Source organism: Hylobates moloch, unplaced genomic scaffold (genome assembly GCF_009828535.3).
Source record: "Hylobates moloch isolate HMO894 unplaced genomic scaffold, HMol_V3 SCAFFOLD_3, whole genome shotgun sequence".
Classification (NCBI taxonomy): domain Eukaryota; kingdom Metazoa; phylum Chordata; class Mammalia; order Primates; family Hylobatidae; genus Hylobates; species Hylobates moloch.
Window position 1 is genome coordinate 80,393,012 of NW_026652278.1, and position 23,900 is coordinate 80,416,911.

The 23,900-nt window shown below is 38.3% G+C and overlaps 1 protein-coding gene across 4 annotated transcripts in view; it reads right to left on the bottom strand.

Annotated features, from left to right (window-relative positions):
* Positions 1–23,900, bottom strand: part of WAPL (WAPL cohesin release factor) — a 90,488-nt gene that overhangs the window by 11,915 nt on the left and 54,673 nt on the right. For all 4 annotated transcript variants that reach the window (XM_032141711.2, XM_032141693.2, XM_032141702.2 and 1 more), the window contains exons 6-15: positions 23,370–23,522; positions 22,966–23,102; positions 21,778–21,889; positions 18,092–18,319; positions 11,992–12,103; positions 11,213–11,310; positions 9,807–9,883; positions 6,459–6,634; positions 6,020–6,135; positions 4,789–4,953 (exon numbers count right to left, since the gene is read on the bottom strand). In XM_032141711.2, the coding sequence (XP_031997602.1) occupies positions 4,789–4,953; positions 6,020–6,135; positions 6,459–6,634; positions 9,807–9,883; positions 11,213–11,310; positions 11,992–12,103; positions 18,092–18,319; positions 21,778–21,889; positions 22,966–23,102; positions 23,370–23,522 (1,374 nt within the window). The remainder of the gene's footprint in view (positions 1–4,788; positions 4,954–6,019; positions 6,136–6,458; positions 6,635–9,806; positions 9,884–11,212; positions 11,311–11,991; positions 12,104–18,091; positions 18,320–21,777; positions 21,890–22,965; positions 23,103–23,369; positions 23,523–23,900) is intronic.

A 23,900-nucleotide genomic window follows, 5' to 3' on the forward strand; every position in this document is an offset into this window, starting at 1 on the left:
GTCATGTGATTATGTCACTGCTCTAACAGCTAATGTAATGTCTCCCAGTTTGAATTTCTAATTCAGTAAATACGGATAGATAAAGCACATATAAACAACAAAAGCTCTTTGGATTTCCCAATAATTTTCAAGCCCTGAGATAAAAATGTATTAGAAGAGAATGATGGACTCCTACTTATGACTCCAGAAAGAACTGAGTTGTTGTGGGTTACGGGTTACTCTGAAGACACAACTTCAAGGATTACCGCTTTTGAAAAGGCCAAAAAAGGAAGCTAAACACAGCAAGGGCTTTGGAAAAATAAAAAGAATGAACCACTACTGTTTCTGGACATATACAAAATGCCATTTAAGGAAATACCAAAAATATCTAGGAACCTGTTAGACTGGCAAAAATCTTGGCAAAAGTATGAAGGAATGGGGACTCTTATAAAAAGTTTTAGGGGGAAGTATAAATTGAGGGCACAGGAAGTATGTGTTTGGTGATGAGGGTGGGAGGAGTTAGGCATATCAACTTTAAATACAGTACAATATATTATGACACAAAAATTCCTAAACCAGAAAATTATGCCCACAGACATACTTTGAAAAGTATGGCCACGCGGGGTGGCTCATGCCTGTAAATCCTAGCACTTTGGGAGGCCGAGGCAGGCAGATCACTTTAGGTCAGGAGTTCGCGACCAGCCTGGCCAACACAGTGAAACCACCTCTACTAAAAATACAATAATTAGCCAGGCGTGGTGGCGCATGCTTGTAACCCCAGCTACTTGGGAGGCTGAGGCAGGAGAATCACTGGAACCTGGGAGTCAGGGGTTGCAGTAAGCTGAGATGGTGCCGCTGCACTCCAGCCTGGATGACAGAGCAAGACGCTGTGCCCAAAAAAATTAAAAAAAAAAAAAAAGAAAAGAAAACTATGGCCTAAGATTTAGATGCTAGGGTATTTATTTCTGTAATTTTTGTGACAAAATAAAACTTAAAAAAACAGGAAACAATCAAAAAGTATATCAGTAGAGGTTTGGTTAAATAAAGTACTAAGGCAGGGCATGGTGGCTCATGCCTGTGATCCTAGCACTTTAAAAGCGCAAGAGTTTGAGACCTCAGCTCTACAAATACGAAACTTAGCCAAACGTGGTGGCGTGTGCCTGTAGTTCCAGCTACTTGGGAGGCTGAGGTGAAAGGATCACCTGAGCCTGGGAGGTAAAGGCTGCAGTGAGCTGTGACTGGACCATTGTACTTCAGCCTGGGCAAAAGAGTGAGACCCTGTATGTATGTACGTATGTATGTACAAATCAAAAAGCTACTAGTTTGCAGTCATTACAAAGAATGTGATGAACCTACGTGTTGACATGAAGAGCTCAGGAAGACACATTAAGCAAAGAGCTGGTATAGACTAAACACTGTGTACAGTAAGAGTCCATTTATATAAAACACATTGCACATTTTTTTATTTACTTTTCGGACAGGGTCTCATTCCCATTGCCCAGGCTGGAGTGCAGTGGCAGGATCATGGCTCACTGCAGCCTCGACTTCCTGGGCTCAAGTGATTCTCCCACCTTAGCCTCCCAAATAGCTGGGACTACAGGCACATGCCACCACACCTGGCTGATTTTTAAATTTTTAGTAGAGACATAATTTTGCCATGTTGCCCAGGCCAGGCTCAAACTCCTGGGCTCAAGCAATCTGCCTGCCTCAGCCTCCCCAAGTGTTGGGATTACAGTTTACAGGCATGAGCCACCATGTCTGGCCTGCACATTTATTTTGATATATGCATAAACACTAATTTCTCAGGACAAACACAAAACTATTACAAATGGTAATGTTTTAGGAAACAGATTTGTGGAGTTTAAACCTTTCTGGATCTGATTTTTTTTCCCCCACTATGTAAGTGAATTATGTTTGGTTTTTAAAAAATAAACAGATCCATAAATAGGTAAGAAAAGAACAGCTAGAAAGAGGAAAGTTCATGTCAGTAATCAGAACTACCTGTAAGATTCCATTTATACAACATTATCGAAAAGATACGTAATTTGAAAATTACTGGATTCAGGCCAACGTTATCAGTAGCATAAAGGATATAAATCTGAACATGGATTTTTCCACTCTATCTTTGAATAACAGAATTAAGAGCCATTTCTTGACACTTTAAGATAACTGATGTGAGTACAAGGCGGCACAATTTTCTAAAATGAGTAACAGAACCCATCACCCAAAAGGTATTACAATTGAAAAACAAAAACTTTAAACTGATTTAAAAATGACAAACCATAAACCATAGCAGATAAAAGAAAGCCAGAGAAGATATATGATGATACCCTGAAGGACAAGAGGCTTCTATAACACTAAGTGCAAAAGAGGAATACTGGAGTGATACTCCCAGGTCAATTAGACACCACAGGAAAATTTGAGACTATCCCTGAAACAACTCACAAACAGGGGTCTCCGAGGGTGTAGGGGTGGCTTCTGCAAATGAACCCCTATTATGTGAATAATGCAGATCTATCATCAGTGCCTTCAAACACAGCTCCTGAGGTGACTGACGGTAAGTTTTTATTCATTTCTAGGTTCCATTTGAAGAAAAGTCAATTTTTAAAAGAAAGAGACTAGAATGATAGAAAAAAATAAAACAAGAGATGGAAAAAGATAGAAAACAGGTTGGTGGTAGCTAAGAGACAGGGAGGGCAGGTAGGCTGTACAGTGAGCAGCACAAGGGAACTCTTTTATGGTGACGGTTCTATACCTCAATGTAGTGGTTGAGTACATGAATCTATACACATAATAAAACTGAACAGAGGTACATATGTTACACACAAACATAAATGAATGCAGATGAAAATGGTGAAACTGAATAAGGTCTAAAGTGCAGTTAACAGTAATGTACTAATGTCAATTTCTTGGTTTTGCTATAGTACTACAGTTATATAAGATGTCACCATTTGAGGAAGTTAGGTAAAGAGTAAATGGGAGGGATTCTTTGTACTATTTTTGTAACTTCCTGTGAGTCTATAACTATTTTGAAATAAAAAGTTTAAAAACAAGTCTACTGTACAGAAAAAAAAAATACTTTTCTTAAACATTTTTGAGACAGGGTCTCACTCTGTTGCCCGGGCTGGAGCAAGTACTGTAATCACGGCTCACAGCAACTTCAAACTCCTGGGTGCAAGCAATCCTCTCACTTCAGCCTCCCGAGTAGCTGGTACTATGAGCGTGCACCACCACACTCGACCAACTGTTTTAGTTTTTGTACAGACAGGATCTCACTATGTTGCCCATGCTAGTCTCAAACTCCTGAGCTCAAACAATCCACCCACCTTGGCCTCCCCAAGTGCTGGGATTATAGATAGGTGTGAGCTACCTTGCCTGGCCAAGAAATGCTTCATTTAGCAGAAAAATAAATGTTGTCAATGGGATCAAAGCGGTAGGTGCCAAATATTTTTAAATGTTTTTTGCATTAAATGAAATCTCTAAATGGTATCTGGAGACTAAAGTAGTCTATTACCAATTATTGTTAGTAAATTACTACTACTATTTACTATTACTGTTATTGATAAGTAATGATAATCTATCACTAGTTTCACATTTAATTTTGTATTTTAAATAAAAAGGCTAGTCAAGACCAAGTATTCTGAGTCTAAGAAGAAAAGCCTAGGGATTAACTACCTCTTATCTATAGTCAACATTCAATCACACATAATAGAGAAGAACAAAAGAGGATAATGAAAAAATGACTTTAAATGGCTCAAAGAAATATTCTCATTCACGATTTCCCATGCTCGGCTACTTTGCCACTTTCCAGACTGGGTAAGGCAACAGGTGACAAAGGACTTCCAGTTTTCTGTGGTCCATAAGGTCAAAGTTCCAGACACAGATCAGATGAGTAAATAAATACTAGAGGACACGAAGTGGATGAGATGGGCCTGGATTCTTGACTTTTTTTTTTTTTTTAAATAGAGATGGGAACTCACTATGTTGCCCAGGCTGGTCTTGAACTCCCGGACTCAAGTGATCCTCCCCGCCTCAGTCTCCCAAAGTGCTAGGATTACAAGTGTGAGCCACTGCACCCAATTTCATTAATAAAACAAATGTGCCTTTGTCTCTGCTTTTTTGTAACAATGCTTAAGGAGTGATTATAACAATTGAAAAAAAAAATCAGTAAAATAAAGTAAGAATGCATTCTAAGCAGTACACCCCTTACTGAACTACAGAGAAATTATACCACTTTTTTTTTTTTTTTGAGACAGAGTCTTGCTCTGTTGTCCAGGCTAGAGTGCAGTGACATGCCACCTCGGCTCACTGCAACTTCCACCTCCTCAGTTCAAGCAATTCTCCTGCCTCTCAGCCTCCTGAGTAGCTGAGATTACAGGTGCATGCCACCATGCCTGGCTAATTTTTGTATTTTTAGTAGAGATGAGGTTTCACCATATTGGTCAGGCTGGTCTTGAACTCCTGACCTCAAGTGATCCACTTGCCTCAGCCTCCCAAAGTGTTAGGATTATAGGCGTAAGCCACCGCGCCCAGCCTATACCACATTTTTAATTGGTTACAAATTCTGGTTTAAAATAAGCTTTCACCCTAGACGCTGTGAATATTTAAAAATTGGTCAGGTGTAAAACAGTCCCTTTCTACCCCAGCAGAGACATGCTTCAGGAGTTCTAACTAAAAAGGCCGGGGGAGGGGCAGAGAGGGCCAGCAGTGTATGGGCAAGAAAAGGAGGTAAAAGGTGCAACTGATAAAAGAAATTGGACAAATCCAACAAACTGCAGTTATGAATTTGTTTTTAAAGTGGTTGCTTACCTGCACTAAAGCCTGGACAGCATGAACTTGTCCAGCTATCCTTAAACTATCACCCCCTTCTCCACTACAGATGGAAGAATCAAAAGAACACGATGTTTCCATGTTGACAAGACAGTGCCGATTCCGAGCACTATACTCCACTAGATTTATCAGCAGACCTAAGCCCTTCAAAAATTTTAAAAGACACATATTATCAGAGATGAGTACTTAAAACAAATGAACACAATATACACAATTTTTATTGGCAACTAAAAAGCTGAGTATCAGTGTTCTACCATCTACAGAATGGCTAAAAACCAGTAAAGTATGAAAGGCCAAAAAGAAAAAAAGAAAAAAAAAAGCAGGAAAAAAAAAAGAAAAAAGGCCAGGCACAGGGCTCATGCCTGTAATCCCACACTCTGGGAGGCCAAGGTGGGTGGATCACTTGAGGCCAGGAGCTCGAGACCAACCTGACAAACATGGGGAAACCCCATCTCTACTAAAAATACAAAAATAAGCCAGGTGTGTTGTCAGATGCCTGTAATCCCACCTATTTGGGAGGCTGAGGCAGGAGAAGTGCTTGAACCCAGGAGATGGAGGTTGCAGTGAGCCGAGATTGTGCCACTGCACTCCAGCCTGGGCAAGAGAGTGAGTGAGACTCCATCTCAAAAACAAACAAACAAAAAAACACAAAAAAACAAAAAACAAAACAAAACAAAAAAACCACCGATTTTCCTAAAGAATCATTCCTTTAATTTTTAATTGCCACTTTCAGCTTTCGTACTTTTTATTTTTACATAGGGTCTTTCACGGCTTTCTTTGGCACAATAAGCAGTACGTTCAGCCAGACGCAGTGGCTCATACCTGTAATCCCACCACTTTGGGAGGCTGAGGCGGGCAGATCACCTGAGGCCAGGAGTTTGAGACCAGCCTGGGCAACACGGCAAAACCCCGTCTCTACTAAAAATACAAAAATTAGCCAGGCGTGGTGGCACATGCCTACAGTCCCAGCACCTGGAAGGATGAGGCAGGAGAACTGTTTGAACCAGGGAGGCGGAGGTTGCAGTGAGCCAAGATGTTGCCACTGTAGACTCCGTCTCCAAAAAAAACAAAAACAATATGTTCATAAGGAAATTCATGAAAAAAACCCACAATATATTAAAGGGTTGGTTCTTAAACCCAAACTAAGGTTAACATTTTACACACCTTATTAGATATGATACTCATTTCTGAAAAAGTCATTTCAACTTACCAGCACTCGAATATCAAATCTCTGCTCCTGAGGTAGGTACTTTGGAACCTGAAGCACACAGTTCAGCGCTGTGCCTATGAGACCGTCCTGCTCTCCTGTTTTGGTGCTGCCCCACTCTGAAATAAGAAACGAATACAGGAAAATGGTTACTGATTCTTCCTTAGAACACTAATAATTGAGATTTATTAACATGGATATTAACTTAGAATTGTACAGTCATTCCTCTATTGAAACATACTATTGATACTTCTGGGTCAAGCTGCTAGGCTTCTAAAAATATCAACTCTTAAAAGCAATTTAAACCTACACATGAGTAAGTCAAGTACATTATGACAAATAAAAAAATCACTACCCCAAGAAAAGGAGAAACAAAGAAAAATAACTTGTTTTCACATGCAATATACATCTTTCAATGAGAAAAAAATGGAAAAAATCTTACCATTATCATTTGTTAAATTGAGCAACACCCCAATGATGGCCCTCATGCAGTCCTCCACTGCTTTGCCTACATGGTTAGTTACATTCTGGTGAGGCAGAGGCTTACTGTCAGCTAAGCATATGCTGTCCTCAGCGCGGTTGTACTGCTGAATCAGTTCTTCACAATGCTGTAATGCTCTTAAAAGGAAATCAAATATAGACTATTATAGTAAATAATAATAGGTACACAGCAAATTTCTATTTACTTGAACCTAAAGACTATCGGATGAAATTTCACTTTATTTTGGAAAAACCCGATACCTTAAAAAATTTATTCAAGGAATGTTAAAATTAAAAACTCATGGCAGAAGTTTATATCTGTACTATCTACATTTACCACTAGTAATCTCTTTATTTCCAAATTGTCTCATGTTATCAATCTCTCCACTGTAAGAGACGGACCACAACCCTTTCTCAAACAGGGCAAATGGTTAACAGCTAATGTTGGACACTTCTGAGGTAGTAAATGTTATTACTACATAACAAATGTGAATGTAAAGACAAGTATTAAATATTTCATAGGCATTAGAGTAGATCATTATTTTTATTATCTTCACTACCAACGTGACAGTATAAATCATTATTTTTTAATTTAAGTTCATTCAAATTGACATGTCTCCTTGACAGTTATCCAAGGGGATGAGCTACATCTAAAGATTCTCAAGATACTACCCAAAATAACAAGGAAATATAATCCCTAAATGGGTCTAGTATTTCTAAAGACACTATTTAAATCACCAAGTCCATGATTTTTAATACAAATCAAGTAAGCTCGCTCTGTCAGTTGTCTCACTCTGTCACCCAGGCTGGGGTGCAGTGGCATTATGATGGGGCTCGATTCTTCATGCATTATGTATCACACAAAATTCTTAAAGAAACCGTATCTAATCTATGCCTAGTTGCCCTTTAAAACATACTGAGGAAATTCTGTAGAAGTTCTTAATATTTTACAACCCTTTGGTCAGGAAGGTGTTCCTCAAGTCTAACCTAAAATAATTTGTTCTTCTGGTATTGAATGCTGGTCAGGATTACCATACTGTCATTGGTAACTCAACTGTTTTTAGACTGGGCTAAACTGGGGCTTTGAAGATAAAAGGAGGTTCAGCATATGTTATTTAATCTTTCTGTACGCTATCTCCGAATTGATCATGGTTTCTGCTGAACAGCTTAAAAACCTAGAGATAAGTGCTCTTTTACAAACACTCAATTCTGACCTCTACTGCACTTCCAAGCATTTGGCCTGAATTTCCTAATCACAACAAAAGAGCATCTGTCATATCAAATACTTCCTCTTACAAGGTAGTTGTCAGAGGTTATGAAGTATACAAAAGAGGTATTTTTAAATCAGAAACAACATATACAATTTTTCTTGTTAATTTAAAAAACAAAAATCAGAAACATTTAACTTCAATAATCTTTGGTAAGGAAGGGTAAAAACATGGTAGCAAACCCAGAATGCATGCGGTAAGAGCACTAAATATAGGCGATGCACATTGGCTTATGCCTGTAATCCCAACACTTTGGGAGGTCAAGGCAGGAGAATCACTTGAGTCCACGAGTTTGAGACTAGCCAGGACAACATAGCAAGACCCCGTATCTATTTAAAAAAAAAAAAAAAAAGAAAGAAAGAAAGAGTGCTAAATATATATAAAATAGGCCAGGCACAGTGGCTCATGTCTGTAATCCCAACACTTTGGGAGGCCAACACGGGTGGATCACCTGAGGTCAGAAGTTCGAGACCAAGGAGTTCGAGACTAGCCTGGTCAACATGGTGAAACCCCGTCTCTGCTAAAAATACAAAAATTAGCCGGGTGTGGTGGCGCACACCTGTTGTCCCAGCTATTCAGAAGGCTGAGGCAGGAGAATCATGTGAATCCTGAAGGCAGAGGTTGCAGTAAGCCAAGATCATGCCACTGTACTCCAGCCTGGGCTCAGAAAAAAAATAAAATAAAATAAAATAAAATAAAGAAAAATAAAGTATACAAATGCAAGATAAAAAATGTACAAATCCAAGACCAAAAAAAAGAGATTTTTAAAACCTACAGATTAAGAAAATCTACTGAGACCAGAAATTTGAGACTACTGAAAATTAGAATATTGACTAAACATAAAATATTAGGCAACTATTAATGTGTGGTATGAAAATGGCATTGGGGTTATATTTTTTAAAAGAGTCCTTTTCTTCTAGGCATTATGTACTTAAGTATTTATGGATGAAATAATATCTGGATCTGTTTCAAATAATACAGGAGAGGGAATGGATGAGGTTACAGATGGAAATCAGACTGGCCATGATTGATAGATAATGTGTACGTTACAGTTTATTACATTATTTATATTTGAATTCCTCCAAACTAAGAGGTTAAAAAAACAGATAAACTAGAGTAAGACTGCAATGGGCCTTTGATAAGGCTGACTTCAGTAAGAAAGTTGTACATATATCCAAAGACAACAAGGAATCAGAGATTTGAGAAATTAAAATTATTTTTTCAAAGCAGTGATTTGGAGAAAGTTAACTCCATGTGGTATTGTTCTGGATAGGCTACAGGTCAGAGAACTAGGGCAGATATCAAGAACTAGGACAGAGATATCAGGAAGAGGCTGCTCTAATAAGATAGAACCAGGACTGGAGACATACTTGGGAATTTTGCCTGCACGGAGGTGAGAGCATTAGCCTAATTGTGATGAAATGTGGGAAGAAAGAAATGTGGAATGGAAGAAGCTACATACAGATATAGAAAAACAGGTCTAAATAAAGTGCAGAAGAAGAGGGCTAGAAAAGTCCATTTAAAACAAGAATGAGGAAAAATGCTTAGTATTTACTATATGCCAAGTACTGTTCTAGGCTTTGCATATTAACTAATTTAACTCATTAATAGGTATCACAAATAAGATACAAAAGATACTTTAAAAATCATTTAAATTTTAAAAATTTTATATGTATTTTTAATATACACATATTTTTAAATATCTACTATGTATAGATTTCTTACGAACATACAAATTAACTCATTTTATTGTAATAAAAATCCTAGGTGGGTTAGCCACTATTATTATCCCCCTTGTAAAGAGCTTGATTTGTATATTACAAAAGTTATACAGCTGAAATTATCAAGCTGGAATCCACACCGTCATTTTGTGTCCAAAATCTGTACTCTTAAAACTTTTGTTACACAATGTGATCCGATTCACAGAACTCAACAGAGCATTTCATGGAGGAAGCTAATCCAAATTTCTTTCATTTATGGTCAATCCAAATGTTTAAAATAAGTAACAATGTTAGTTGTTAATTAATAAACAAAAAACTTACTTAGCTGATGAAACAATCAGTTGGGAATCTTTATATGCTATCAAGTAGCTTTGATTTTCGGGATTATGCACAGTTACCTAAAAGGGAAGAATATGAAATAATTGTGGCAATCCAAAACTTTCATTCATTCATATAACACCACATTCTGCCTGGCGCGTAAAGGATACAAAGATGAGGAAGAAACAGCCCTTGTTACCTAAGGGAATAATTTCACTAACTACAGGTTCCAGATGTAAAATAAGAAAGCTAATGCTTTATGAAAAAATTAAGACATCACTGTTATAATTATTCATTCATAATTAACATATTCTACACTATATATTCACTGTAACAAATTGCCAAACACACTGAATGTCAGAATAGAGCAGTCCTCAACTTACAAATAATGTAAAGTTCGTAAGTATTCATTTAGAATACATTTTTACAAAGAAATATCTGTTATCTACTGTACCCAAAGCACTCTAGAAGACACATGGAACATTACAATTTAATCTATGCCAGGAGCTTTTAATTTATACTACACCATTTTTAAAATAACCTGGTGAACAAACCTATGCACCCTGAAATTAGCTGGCAGTACAAATTCTAATCTATACAGAACTGGGTTAAGTCCTTCGTAAGTCAAAGAACAAAATATACTTACTGCAGTTCAACAGTATCATTCTCCAAAGCCAAATATTATGACAGGCCATGCCTATAAACAATCTGACTCAAAAGTCAAATAAACAAAATGCTAATAATAACTTAAAAATAAAACCTGATTGCATTTCACTATTGTTATCTACAAACGATGTAGTCAAGTAGAAATTCACATTAAGGAAAAAACAATAAAGACTGGAGGGGCCCAGCAAGGTGTAATGCCTGTAATCCCAACACTTTGGGAGGCTGAAGCCGGCAGACCACTTGAAACTAGGAGTTTGAGACCAGCCTGGCCAACATGGAGAAACCCTGATTCTACTAAAAATACAAAAATCAGTAGGGCATGATGGCACATGCCTATAATCCCAGCTACTCAAGAGGCTGAGGCATGAAATTGCTTGAACCCGGGAAGCAGACGTTGCAGTGAGCTAAGATCATGTCACTGCACTCTAGCCTGGGTGACAGAGACAGACTCTGGCTCAAAAAATAATAATAAAAACAATCAAATCTTTAAAAAAGATTGGCATATATAAACAAACAAGCCTAACATCTCATTTGCAGCAATAATACAGGTACTCTTAAAATATAAAACTACTCATTTAGCTTGTTTATTAACAACTGGTTGCTCAAAAAATGTACTGCTATTTCTATCTGGATTAACAGAAGTGAACCTCTAGGGGTATATAAAATATTTGGCAGTCTGTCTCTTACATACACAATCACAATTAAGACTGAATAATTTTTGCCAAATAGTCATACATACTTACACTTTCTAAAACTCGTAAACATCTCTCTGCTCCCCATAGTGAGGCTACCAGTTTCTCTTCATCCTCATCTCTACTTAAATGATCCACACATTCTTTTACTAGGTGAAAAGAAACAAACATAAGTTAGTATTTATCATCAATACTTACCAACAGAATACTTTCAGCTAACATTAGAAGCCATCTGTACACATGCTATGAACATGCTGGAACCTCTCTGAACATTTTTTATTCTAGGTTTCATACTGTAAGATTTTGAAATGCATACTCTGTAATTATTTTGTTTCCATAATCCCCCAATATCAAAATGTTAATGGCCTCTTCTTTTTTTTTTTTGAGGTGGAGTTTCGCTCGTTGCCCAGGCTGGAGTGCAATGGCACAATCTCGGCTCACTGCAACCTCCACCTCCCACATTTAAGCAATTCTCCTGCCTCAGCCTCCCAAGTAGCTGGGATTACAAGCATGCACCACCACGCCTGTCTAGTTTTGTATTTTTAGTAGAGACGGGGTTTCTCCATGTTGGTCAGGCTGGTCTCAAACTCCCGACCTCAGGTGATCCGCCCGCCTTGGCCTCCCAAAGTGCTGGGATTACAGGCATGAGCCACCGCGCCCGGCCGGCCTCTTCTTTAAATGTTAGAAATTTGCAGGATGCAACTAAAAAAATAATAATAATAATAATAGACATTCCAAATTGACACAATTATTTTTTGAAGTATGTCAACGGAGTATTTTCTTCAGGCTTTAAATAATATATAAAAACATTCTAAATGTAAATATCATACCTTTATCTACAATATGATCCAGACCACCCAAAAGCCGGAGTTCTTCTTTAAACCAGTCTCCTGCTCGTTTAGAAGTAAGGGATAATAATGTCTCCATAGCTAAATGCCCAGTCTAAAAACCAGAAGCACCATTAATGAATATTAACTTTTAGCAATAACTCTAGAAATTGTTTCTCTTTACGAAAATGTACTGCATGCTACATGTAGTTTTTTAACACTACTTTTATACATAAAATTGAACTAATTTTCAATTTTATCAGAATAGTCTACATTGAACAAAGTTTTTTAACCAGCTTTTCATAGAGAAAATGTGCTATTAGTCTGTCATTTGTCAGTTTAATATTATACACATATATAGGTATTCTTATTTCTACAGTATACAGGTCAAGTGTGGAACTGCTAAGTCAAAGGGTACATGTATTTTTTAAATGTAAATCAATATTGGATTAATTTACCACAATGGATTTAACAAGTAACACTCTCAGGAGGAAAGGGTGGGAGTGCCAGTTGCCTTGAATCTTCAAAAGCACAAGTTATCACTTAACATTTTTGTCTGAGGGTACAAAATGGTAACATACTGCTTTTGTTTGTATTTTTACAATGACAGTAACCTTGAACAGTTTTTCACATATTAATTCTACTATGAGACTCCTGTTCCTTATTCTTTCCATATTTTCCTGCAAGACTGATTGTCTTTTCTTATTATTTGGTGTATTTTGTCTATTCTGCATACAAATCCTTTGTTCACTTTAGTGTTGCAGACTGACTAGTTTTAAAGGGCATACTGCAGGCTTAGCAGCTCAGATATTCATCATGTGGCCATGATGACAAAACTATACAAATAATGCTTTAGGACCACCACCAGAAGAGTACAAAAGCTAAGACCCACACTCACAACCCGAGTAAAGTTTTTATTGCTCTTTATTTCACTTTGGCTGTCGTTTTTCTTTTTAAAGCAGACAGCCACTTCCCAACAAAGAGCAATTTGGTTCCTGCTGTAATAAAGAACTTCAGCATAACAAAAGAAATGCTTTAACTAGCAAAGACTGACAAGATCTGGTTTTTCTCCCTAAGTTTCTCCCCTTCAAAAGATGATAGTTTTTAAGTCCTTCAGGTCTATTTGAAAAAATGCATAAAAATTGGATATTTAGAAATACAAATAACAGATATCACCAGTGAAAACCTTAGGATTGCACATTTAGAAGAGATCTAGAAGATTTTAATCTACTTCTTTCAAAAAAGTTGTTCTCGGCCAGGTGCGGTGGCTCACACCTGTAATCCCAGCACTTTGGGAGGCCGAGGTGGGCTGATCACCTGAGGTCAGGAGATCAAGACCAGCCTGGGCAAAATGGTAAAACCCCATCTCTACTAAAAATGCAAAAATTAGCTGGGCGTGGTGGTGGACGCCTGTAATCCCAGCTACTCAGGAGGCTGAGGCAAGAAGAATTGCTTGAACCCAGGAGGTGGGGGTTGCAGCGAGCCAAGATTTGTGCCACTGCACTCCAACCTGGGCGACAGAGAGAGATCCCGTCTCAAAAAAGAGTTGTTCTCCAAGGTGACAAATACAAAACTAGAATCCAAAGATTCAACTGTGCCCGTTTTTCATTCTGTCCCTCAAAGAGTAATTTAGATTGGTTCGTGTGTGTTAATTCATGAGTCATACGGGCAAAGCTGAAGCCTAATGAGGTATTCTTTGTTTAGAAGAAAGGTGATGGTAATTTGATATTAATAATTAAAACTCAAGCCTTTTTAGGAAGTTTTGTTTTTGTTTCTACTGGCATAAAAAGGATTCTTTGATATTTTAGGCTATATTCAGTATACTATAAGCTAGCATTTAAAAACAGCCTACTATTCAAGCATTTTATTTGAAAACTGGAATAGTACTCAGAATTAAAGCACAGCCAGATCACTAATCAGAAAACAAGAGGAACAGGCCGCGAGGTGGCTCACACCTGTAATCCTAGCACTTTGGGAGGCTGAGACACAAGTATCACTTGAACCCAGGAAGCGGAGGTTGAAGTGAGCTGAGATCGTGCTACTGCACTCAGGCCAGGTTGACAGAGCCAGAGAGTTTCAAGGCAGTGGAGGGGGGGATCCCCGAGGTAGGTCCTTCAGGAGGTATTCCAGGACAAGGCATTGTTATCAAGGGAGATGAGACCTCCATGCCTGTTTTACTGCCCCTAAAACCTTCCAATGGGACAAGATGTGGAGGTGGAAGACAGTCATATTGATAATCTTGACCCTGTGTGGACCTTGGTTAACGTGTGTGTCACCTTCATTTTTAACAGAAAAAGTTTTAAAAGTTAAAAAATAATAATTTTAAGAGCAGAAAAAAGCTCACAGAATATTTTTGTAGAGCTATACAATTTGTGTTTTAAGCTAAGTGTTATTAAAAAAAAGTCAAGAGTTAAACTTGGGGAGCCAGAGTGTATGGTGTTTATCAAGTCTACAGTAGTGTGCAATCATGTCCTAGGCCTTCACATTCACTCATTACTCACTCACTGACTTACACAGAGCAACTTCCAGTCCTGCAAGCTCTACTCATGGTTAAGTGTCCATATAGGTATATCTTTTTAAATCTTTTATACCATATTTTTCCTTTACCTTTTTTATGTTTAGATGCACAAATTTTACCACCATTGTGTTCTAACTGCCTTCAGTGTTCAATACAGTAACATGCTATACAGGTTTGCACCCTAAAAGCAACAGGCTGTACCACATAGTCTAGATGTGTGGTAGGTTATAACTTCTAGGTCTGTGTAAGTACACTTTGATGTTCACACAGCAACAAAATCACCTAACGATGCATTTTTAGATATCTGTCATGAAGCAAAGCATGACTATATTACTATTTTAAATTATCTTTTCATAGCACATCAGCAATACCAATATATTAAAGAAATTAAGCAACTAGTAACAAAACTAACGTGTAAAGGATATTCATTGCACAAAACAACACAGTAAATCTACTGTACAATTTAAAACAAAAATATTCAAGAATAGCTAACATTAGTGGGGAAAAAGAGGAATCCTAAAACTGACAACTGTGCTCTGGCTTAATCATATGAGTAAACTATTTAATAGAGTGTAGGAAAGTTTTTATTCTGGTATTTATCATCCTAATAAATTCAACAAAACATAAGACAAATTCAATTATCAAGTTTATCATGTTATTTAACAGCATACCTGAAATGAATCTAAATGTTGAATATAGAAGACAAAAAAATAAAGTCACATTACCCAACTATGCAGGCAAATAAACATTATAGGCTCAAATTTATTCTTTTATAGCATGAAAAAATCAGTAGACATTGTAAAAATATAGAAGTAAATAAAAATTCCAAATGTTTTGGACAGGCACAGTGGCTTATGTCTGTAATTCCAGGAAGGCCATGGAGGGCAGATCACCTGAGTTCAGCAGTTCCAGACCAGCTTAGCCAACATAGCAAAACCCCGTCTCTACTAAAAATACAAGAAAATTAGCTGGGCATGATGGCACACGCCTGTAATCCCAGCTATTCAAGAGGCTGACGCACTAGAATCACTTGAACCTGGGAGGTAAAGGCTGCAGTGAGCCGAGATCACACCACTGCACTCCAGCCTGGGTGACAAGGGCAAGACTTCGTCTCAAAAAAACACAAACAAAAAAAAGTTTTACATGTAGCATACAGATGATATGATGACATGGAGGATCACTGATTTGCCATCTGGGCACAACACCTCTCTCCACAATCTTATAAAGTGAAAAGTACTGAATACATGTCAGTTTTGTATCTTGCTGTTTAAATTGCTCTCCCATCCTCCACCGTAACCAGAATCTATTACCACCTCTACCTTAATTAAAATAGAGAATAGAGCAAGAGCCTAAGTCACACCTGGCTAGCACAAAGCATCCTATAAATTTTTGTGGCAAATGCTGCAGTCTTCAGTTAAGTAGGTGTGGAGACACTGGCTTTTGTTTTTTTGTCTTTTTGTTTGTTTGTTTTTTTTTTTTTTGGAGACGTAGTCTTGCTCTGTTGCCCAGGATGGAGTGCAGTGGCACCAATCTCGGCTCACTGAAACCTCCACCTCGCCTCCTAGGTTCCAGGTTCAGGCGATTCTCGTGCCTCAGACTTCCAAGTAGCTGGGAATACAGGCACCCACCACCACGCACAGCTAATTTTTGTATTTTTAGTAGAGACAGGGTTTCACTATATTGGCCAGACTGGTCTCGAAATCCTGGTCTCAGGTGATCCACCCACCTCGGACTCCCAAAGTGCTGGGATTATAGGCGTGAGCCAGACCGCCCAGCCTGGCTTCTGATTACTTAACATCTGTTCTGGGAAAGCCTCTAAAATTTCCAGTTTACCCATTGTTTCTTGTGTAAAATCAGGTACTTACTGTATATCCTGCCCTTACGTCAAACAACCTTGATGTACTTCAATAGCCCTACACATCCATTCTGAATTACACTTTCCATATAGCATATAAACCCTGGATGTGGGGTGTAATGGCATGGGGATCCCAAAACACAGATACGGCTTTTGTTCGTAAGTCCCTATTAAATGTTTCTTTCTAAAAAACTGGATTTATCAGACTCTTTGGCCTCTCAGCTTCCTTGGACTTTAGGGGTACGTTTGCATAGACTTGTCCATTGTGAACCAGTAGACAGAAACAAATGTTTATATGGTTTTGATGTTGGAAATGTCTGAAAACCAGGTTATTATATAATAAACACTTTTTTTCTTTTTTTTTCAAAACCACAGGCCAATTATCTTCTACTGGCCTAGAAGTGGATGGAATCACCAATATGTGAATGGAACATATTGATTCTACAAGTAAAAAGCCAGAAGAAAGCAAAACTGAACTAAAGCAAAAATGGAATAGCCATCTCATACATGGGGCATTGTGATGAGCATTAAGAGCAGCTACTGGCCATGACTGTATTATAAGGAACACCACCTCAGGGGAGGTGAGGTGCCTAGGAGTCTTCCTTGTGGTGTCTTCAGGGTTCTTTTAGTCCCATGAAGCAGTTAGACACCCTGAGGTACTCTGGGATAAACAGATGGTTGCTCACTGAAAAGGCAGTTGTGGCGGGGGTGGTGGCTCACGCCTGTAATCCCAATACTTTGAGAGGCTGAGGAAGATCGCTTGGGCCTAGGAGTTCAAAACCAGCCTGGGCAATATGGCAAAAACCCCATCTCTACTTAAAATACAAAAGTTAGCCAGATATGGTGGCATACACCTGTAGTCCCAGCTACTTGGGGGGCTGAGGTGGGAGGATCACTTGAGCCCAGGGGTTTGAGGCTGCAGTGAGCTATGACTGCACCACTGCACTCCAGCCTGGGCAACAGAGCAAGACCCTGTCTCAAAAAATAATAATTATTACTATTATTATAAAATAAAAATTAAAAAAGAAAATGGCAGATGTAAATCCTCTGATATGTTTATTCCTGAAATCCATGGAGAATAAGAATTCAAATTCCTAATAGCCTAAATGTAGTTTCTACCCTTTTTTTTTTTGTTGTTGTTGTTGTTGTTTTTGTTTTTTTTTTTTTTTGAGACGATCTCACTCTGTCACCCACGCTGGAGTGCAGGGGCACAACCTCGGCTCACTGTACGCTCAAACTCCCTGGGCTCAGGATATTTCTCCAGCCTAAGCCTGCGGACTAGCTGGGACTACAGGTGCAGACCACCATAACTGGCTAATTTTTTTGTATTTTCTGCAGAGCTGGGGTTTCACCATGTCACCCAAGCCGGACCCAAACTCCCAGGTTCAAGCAATCCACCTGCCTCGGCCTCTCAAAATGCTGGTATTATAGGCATGAGCCACTGTGCCCGGCCCCTTTTTTTCTTACAAAATAAAGAGAAAAGGATTAGGCAAAATGCAACACAAAATGTGCAACTATTTACTGGGCAAAAAGCCTAAATGCAGATAAACTAGTTTAGGAAGTTCAGACAAGGAATGAAATTATGCTCAGATCTAAACGTAAGAAATTTGCCAAACTGTAAACCAAGGTTGGAATTAAAATAATTTGCCCACAGTCAGACAGCTACTGCAACTAACCAAAGACTTTCTGAAAGTAATTATCATCTTAGAAGGAAGGAAGAAGGAACCCACCGTTATATTTTCTAGATCAAGATGCTTGTTGTGTACAGTTTCACAGAGCCTTCGGATTTTTTCTTTAATTTTGTTCATGTCTTTTTCATTCAGTAGCTTGGCTGACGAAGCATCTTGTTCCAGTTCCAAAAGTCGAATCATTAGATCTAAGCTAGCTCTATCAAGATCCATGTTCAAACGATCTCTACTCAGTATATACATGAGGGCAGCTGTACAGAGGGACAGATTCTTCAACAGGCCAAAAAAAGAAAAGAAAAAAAGTTCATGTAAGCAACTCCTGACATCTCAGGAAATAAGACTGTTAATGCCTTTTGTTTACAAGTTAAAATGCTTAAAACTTTTACTACTAACCATGTTGGAAACTTCAAAAATGTTTTATTCAGCGGTCCCTCTAAAAATATTCTTTTTTTTTGAGATGGAGTCTTACTCTGTCGCCCAGGCTGGAGTGCAGTGGCGCAATCTCGGCTCACTGCAGCTTCCACCTCCCAGGTTCAAGCGATTCTCCTGCCTAAGCCTCCCGAGTAGCTGGGACTACAGGCGTGTGCCACCATGCCCAGCTTATTTTTTGTACTTTTTTTTTTTTAGTAGAGACAGGGCTTCATGGTGTTAGCCAGGATGGTCTCAATCTCCTGATCTCGTGATCCACCCACCTTGGCCTCCCAAAATGCTGGGATAACAGGTGTGAGCCACCACGCCCGGCCCCCCTCTAAAAATATTCTGAAGAAACATGTTTAAAAAATAAAATGCTGTTGCTTAAAATTTACCTTTCAATGGATCCTCCATACATGAATGCCTGATAGCTATAAGAATATATGCTGAGTTACATATTTCTTTGGCTATACTGTGCTAAGAGTTTATAAAACATTTTTAGATATGTGTGTGTGAGTATATATCTATATAAACCTTATTATGATATACCTCATTTTTTTTCTTTTTGAGACAGGGTTTCACTTTGTCATCCAGGCTGGATTGCAGTGGCACCATATCAGCTCACTGTAGCCTTGACCGTCTGGACTCAAGCAATCCTCCCCACCTCAGCCTCCCAAGTAGTTGGGACAACCGGCAGGCGCCACCATGCCCAGCTGATATTTTTGTATTTTTTGTGGATGGGGTTTCCCCATGTTGCCGAGGCTGGTCCTGAACACCTGAGGTCAAGTGATCCACCCACCTTGGCCTCTCAAAATGCTAAGGTTACAGGCGTGAGCCACCACGCCCAGCCTATTCTTTATGATATAGTAGACAGTCATATTTCAGTTTAAAATCAATAATTTAAATAATAATTTTAAATCTATATCATACCCTTAACACGTTTTTTTCCTTGAAAACACAGCTGTGTTTACATCTGTATATAAACCCAGGATGCTGAAATATACATATTTGGATTTCTTTAAAATAAACCAATCGCCAGGCATGGTGGCTCACACCTGTAATCCCAGCACTTTGGGAGGCCAAGGTGGGCAGATCACCTGAGGTAAGGTGATCGAGACCAAGCCGACAACATGGTGAAACCCCATCTCTATTAAAAATACAAAAATTAGGCCGGGCGCAGTGGCTCACATCTGTAATTCCAGCACTTTGGGAGGCTGAGGCAGGTGGATCACCTAAGGTCGGGAGTTTGAGACCAGCCTGGCCAACATGATGAAACCCCGTCTCTACTAAAAATACAAAAAAATTAGCTGGGCATGGTGACGCTTGTCTGTAATCCCAGCTACTCAGGAGGCTGAGGCAGGACAAATGGCTTGAACCCGGGAGGCGGAGGCTGCAGTGAGCCAAGATTGTGTCACTGCACTCCAGCCTGGGCGACAGAGCAAGACTGTCTCAACATAAATAAAATAAAATACAAAAATTAGCCTGGCGTAGTGGCAGCAGCCTGTAGTCCCAGTTACTTGGGAGGGTGAGTTGTGAGGATCGCTTAAAAAAATAAAATAAAACAGTCAAGTCTGGTTGAACCAAGTAATTTTTTAAATCATTAATAAAATGTCTCAAAGTCACTCTGATCAGGTAGTTAAGTCAGCACACTCTTTTTTTTTTTTTTTTTTTTTTTTGAGAGGGAGTCTCGCTCTGTCGCCCAGGCTGGAGTGCAGTGGCACCATCTCGGATCACTGCAACCTCTGCCTCCCAGGTTCCAGCAATTCTTGTGCCTCAGCCTCCTGAGTAGCTGGGATTACAGGCATGCACCACCACACCCGGGTAATTTTTTGTATTTTTAGTAGAGATGGGGTTTCACCATGTTGCCCAGGCTGTTCTTGAACTCCTAAGCTCAGGCAGTCTGCCCACCTCAGCCTCCCAAAGTGCTAGGATTATAGGCGTTGAGCCACCGCACCTGGCCAGGACACTCTACTCATACAATCTAAATACTGAAGGTGAAATATTTTAGATAAGTGTGAATATAAAAAAAGGTCTTACATTTGGTATATTCCAACACTTGAGATATTCTGTACTTACACCTATTTCAATATACAGAAAACACAACCATCTAAAGATTTAAACTTTGAGCCCCCAGAAGTAGAGAAGCATCAGATCAGGTGTCTAATTAAATGTTTATACAGCAAATTATTTTTGGAAATTAGGATGCCATAGTAAAGGCCATGGGGGATCCACTGCCCTTAAAAATCATACTGTAACGTCTAAGTTCACTGTTAACTGCATAATAAAGCAAACGAATTCTCTTTTTTGTTTGTTTTTAAGAGATGAGGTCTCACTAGGTTTCCCAAAATGGATCTGAACTCCTGAGTTCAAGAGATCCTCCCTTAGTCTCCAAAGTAGCTAGGACTTACAAACGCACAGGCTGGAGTGCAGTGGCACAACCTCGGATCACTGCAACCTCCACCTCCCGGGTTCAAGCAATTCTCCTGCCTCAGCCTCCCTACTAGCTGGGATTACAGGTGCCTGCCACCACACCCGGCTGATTTTTTGTATTTTTAGTAGAGTCAGGGTTTTACCAAGTTGGCCAGGCCGATCTCAAACTCCTGACCTGAGGTGATCCACCCACTCTGGCCTCCCAAAGTGCTGGGATTACAGGCATGAGCCACCGCGCCCGGCCCAGAAGATGCAATATTAAATTATCACCTAATCTGTATTTAGAACATAATTTCTTTAACAAAAATATAGTAAGGCCATCTCAAAATACTACTAATGCTAATAATTAGCAATGATGGTTACTTTCTTCTAATTTTGGAAAATGTTAAACCTAATAACTTTTGCTATGTTTATTATTAAGCAAAAGCATCAAAGGCAAGGAAAATGAAGAATTTATTCCTTATCACAATGAGGCCATGTTCCAGATTCAACACTAGACAAAAACGTTTCTAAAAAATTAGGGCTGCATTTCCAAACCAGTTTTTTTCCACTCATTAGTATCAAATAATATTAAAAGATTCTTCTCAGTGCTGATTATAGAGAAAATTATACTTACAGAATTCAGTATCAATATACTACATTAGCTAAGATAACAAAATACAATTTTAATAGTATAAAATGACATATTAAGAAAAAGTGTTTTCATGAGAAAATAAATATTAAGCAAAAACTTCTGGCCGTAAGCACTAAAAATTTAGCAAATAAAATGAACTCAATCTATAATTAGGATATATTTATAGAATATTCAGTGAAGATATTTTTCGATAGCCAAATAGACTAGTAGTTTTCAACATAAGGCTTCTCAATCTCAGAAACTTAAAAAATACCTGATGGTGCTGGGAATCATCCAAGGTTTTAAAGACCATTGCTACCATCCCATGTGCTCTCAGGTGCATTCGAAAACTGGGCATGGCACATTTAGTAGCCAAGCTAATAACACTACAAGAAAATAGAGTACGTTAGGGGGGCTGGAAACAGCTAGTACATTAGTTTTTAGTTTGTGTAATACCAAAACCAGCAAATAGGAAGGGGGTAAAAGGGTCAAAGCATTGCCCATACATGATCACAATATAAAAACCATAGGCAAAACACATTATTAAAAATATACTGATGCCTGGTGCATGATTAGGTACACTGTATTTTAAAAAAATAACCTAACTGTCTTTAGTGCATTCCTTACATTACTACTACCATTAAAAGCTTTAAATCTGAGCTGCCTTTCATAATACTTGATAAAAATTATATTTGATTGGATATACTCCAAGTGACTGAAAAATTCAATCGAAATTATAGTATTCAAACAATCCATTAGGAAATACAAAAGATCATCTTTTTGAGCATTTGGGTGCAAATGTAAGCATCCAGATCACAATATGCTTAAATAAATCTAATTTATTACTTGAACATCAGAGGTAAAAAGAACTTAAAAGATTTTTTAATTATTTACTTTATTTCTTTCTGGTAATTTTTTTTCTTGTTTTTGGAGACAGGGCCTCACCTCACTCTATCATCCAGGCTGGAGTGCAGTGGCATGATCACGGGCTCAAGCCATCCTGCAACCTCAGCCTCCCAAGTAGCTGGAACTAAAGGCATATGCCACCGTGACTCGTTACTTTTTTATTTTTTGTAGACATGGGGTCTCACTATGTTGCCCAAAGTGGTCTCGAACTCTTGGACACACATGATCCTCCCAACTTGGCTTCCCAAAATGCTGGGATTATAGGTATGAGCCACCATACAGGGCAAAAAGATGCTTTAGCGTAATTTTTTTTTTTTAAGCACTTGAAAACTGAAGCCTATGCTATACTAAAAAGGCTCTCATCATCCAGCTTTCCCTCTTATCATGTAGAATCAAATTATTTATAAAGAAATGGATAGCATTTTAACATATCACTGACTATACATACTACCCCATCACAACAAAATAAAAAATGTTTGGCTTTTTGGACAACACCTAGTTGAAAAAATTTAATACAGCATGCACATAATTGTAAAATACAAAAATAAAATCTTACCTAAGGCAACGTGTGTTTAGAGGCTGAGTGCTCTTTAAGCCACTTAACAAGTACTCAATGTCATCAGTGAACTCTTGATTTTCACCAAATTCTACGACATCGTTGAAGTGCTTCACGTGCTGAACAACAGTATATAACTGCCAAGAAAAAAAAAGTTCACCCCTTTTTAACTAGGAACTAGCATATTTAAATCTATGGGCTCACTGTACTTTACATAAGTACACAAAATAGTTCGTTAGATGGCAACAAAAATATTTTTAGAACAATGATGATGGTAAGACAAAAGAAGTTTGTGGTTCAAAACTGAGTATCAGTATACTGATATTTGTTGAAGATATTAAAAGGCTAAATGTTACATACAAAAATCTATCAACATGCAGTAAACACTGTATACGGCTGCTTACTTCTTTGTCTTCTCGTCTGCATTTCAGTGCAGTAACTATATCTTGGTAGGGCTGAGTAGGTATTGTCACAGTTTTTATCACTTTGGATGGTGGTGCAGGAGCCTTAAAAACTCCATCATCTTTTTGATTTGGTTCCTTTGAAGACAGCCTCACCTATTAATAAAGGTATTAAATTAGTTGTTCTAAATAAATATATAAAAATAGGAACATCTCATCTATCTGGCAAATTCAGCTTCAAAAAAAAGTAAATAAAGCTTTTTAAAAAGCAGGGAGCAGGGAGGCCTCTCAAAGGTCTTTAGAAATACTTTGAATTCCATGCACTAACAGGTAAGACATATGTATGTCTGCACACAGAAGAACCACTCAAGGATTCCTTCTAGTCTTTTTTAAACTTATTTCACATAATTTGTCATTTGTCTCTAGTACCATTAGAAAGACTAAAGAACCACAATTGCATGCAAAAATAGCTTTCATAAGCAGAAAGGGACAGGACAGAAAAACTAGACAGAGTCAAAAGAATTTTAATAGCAC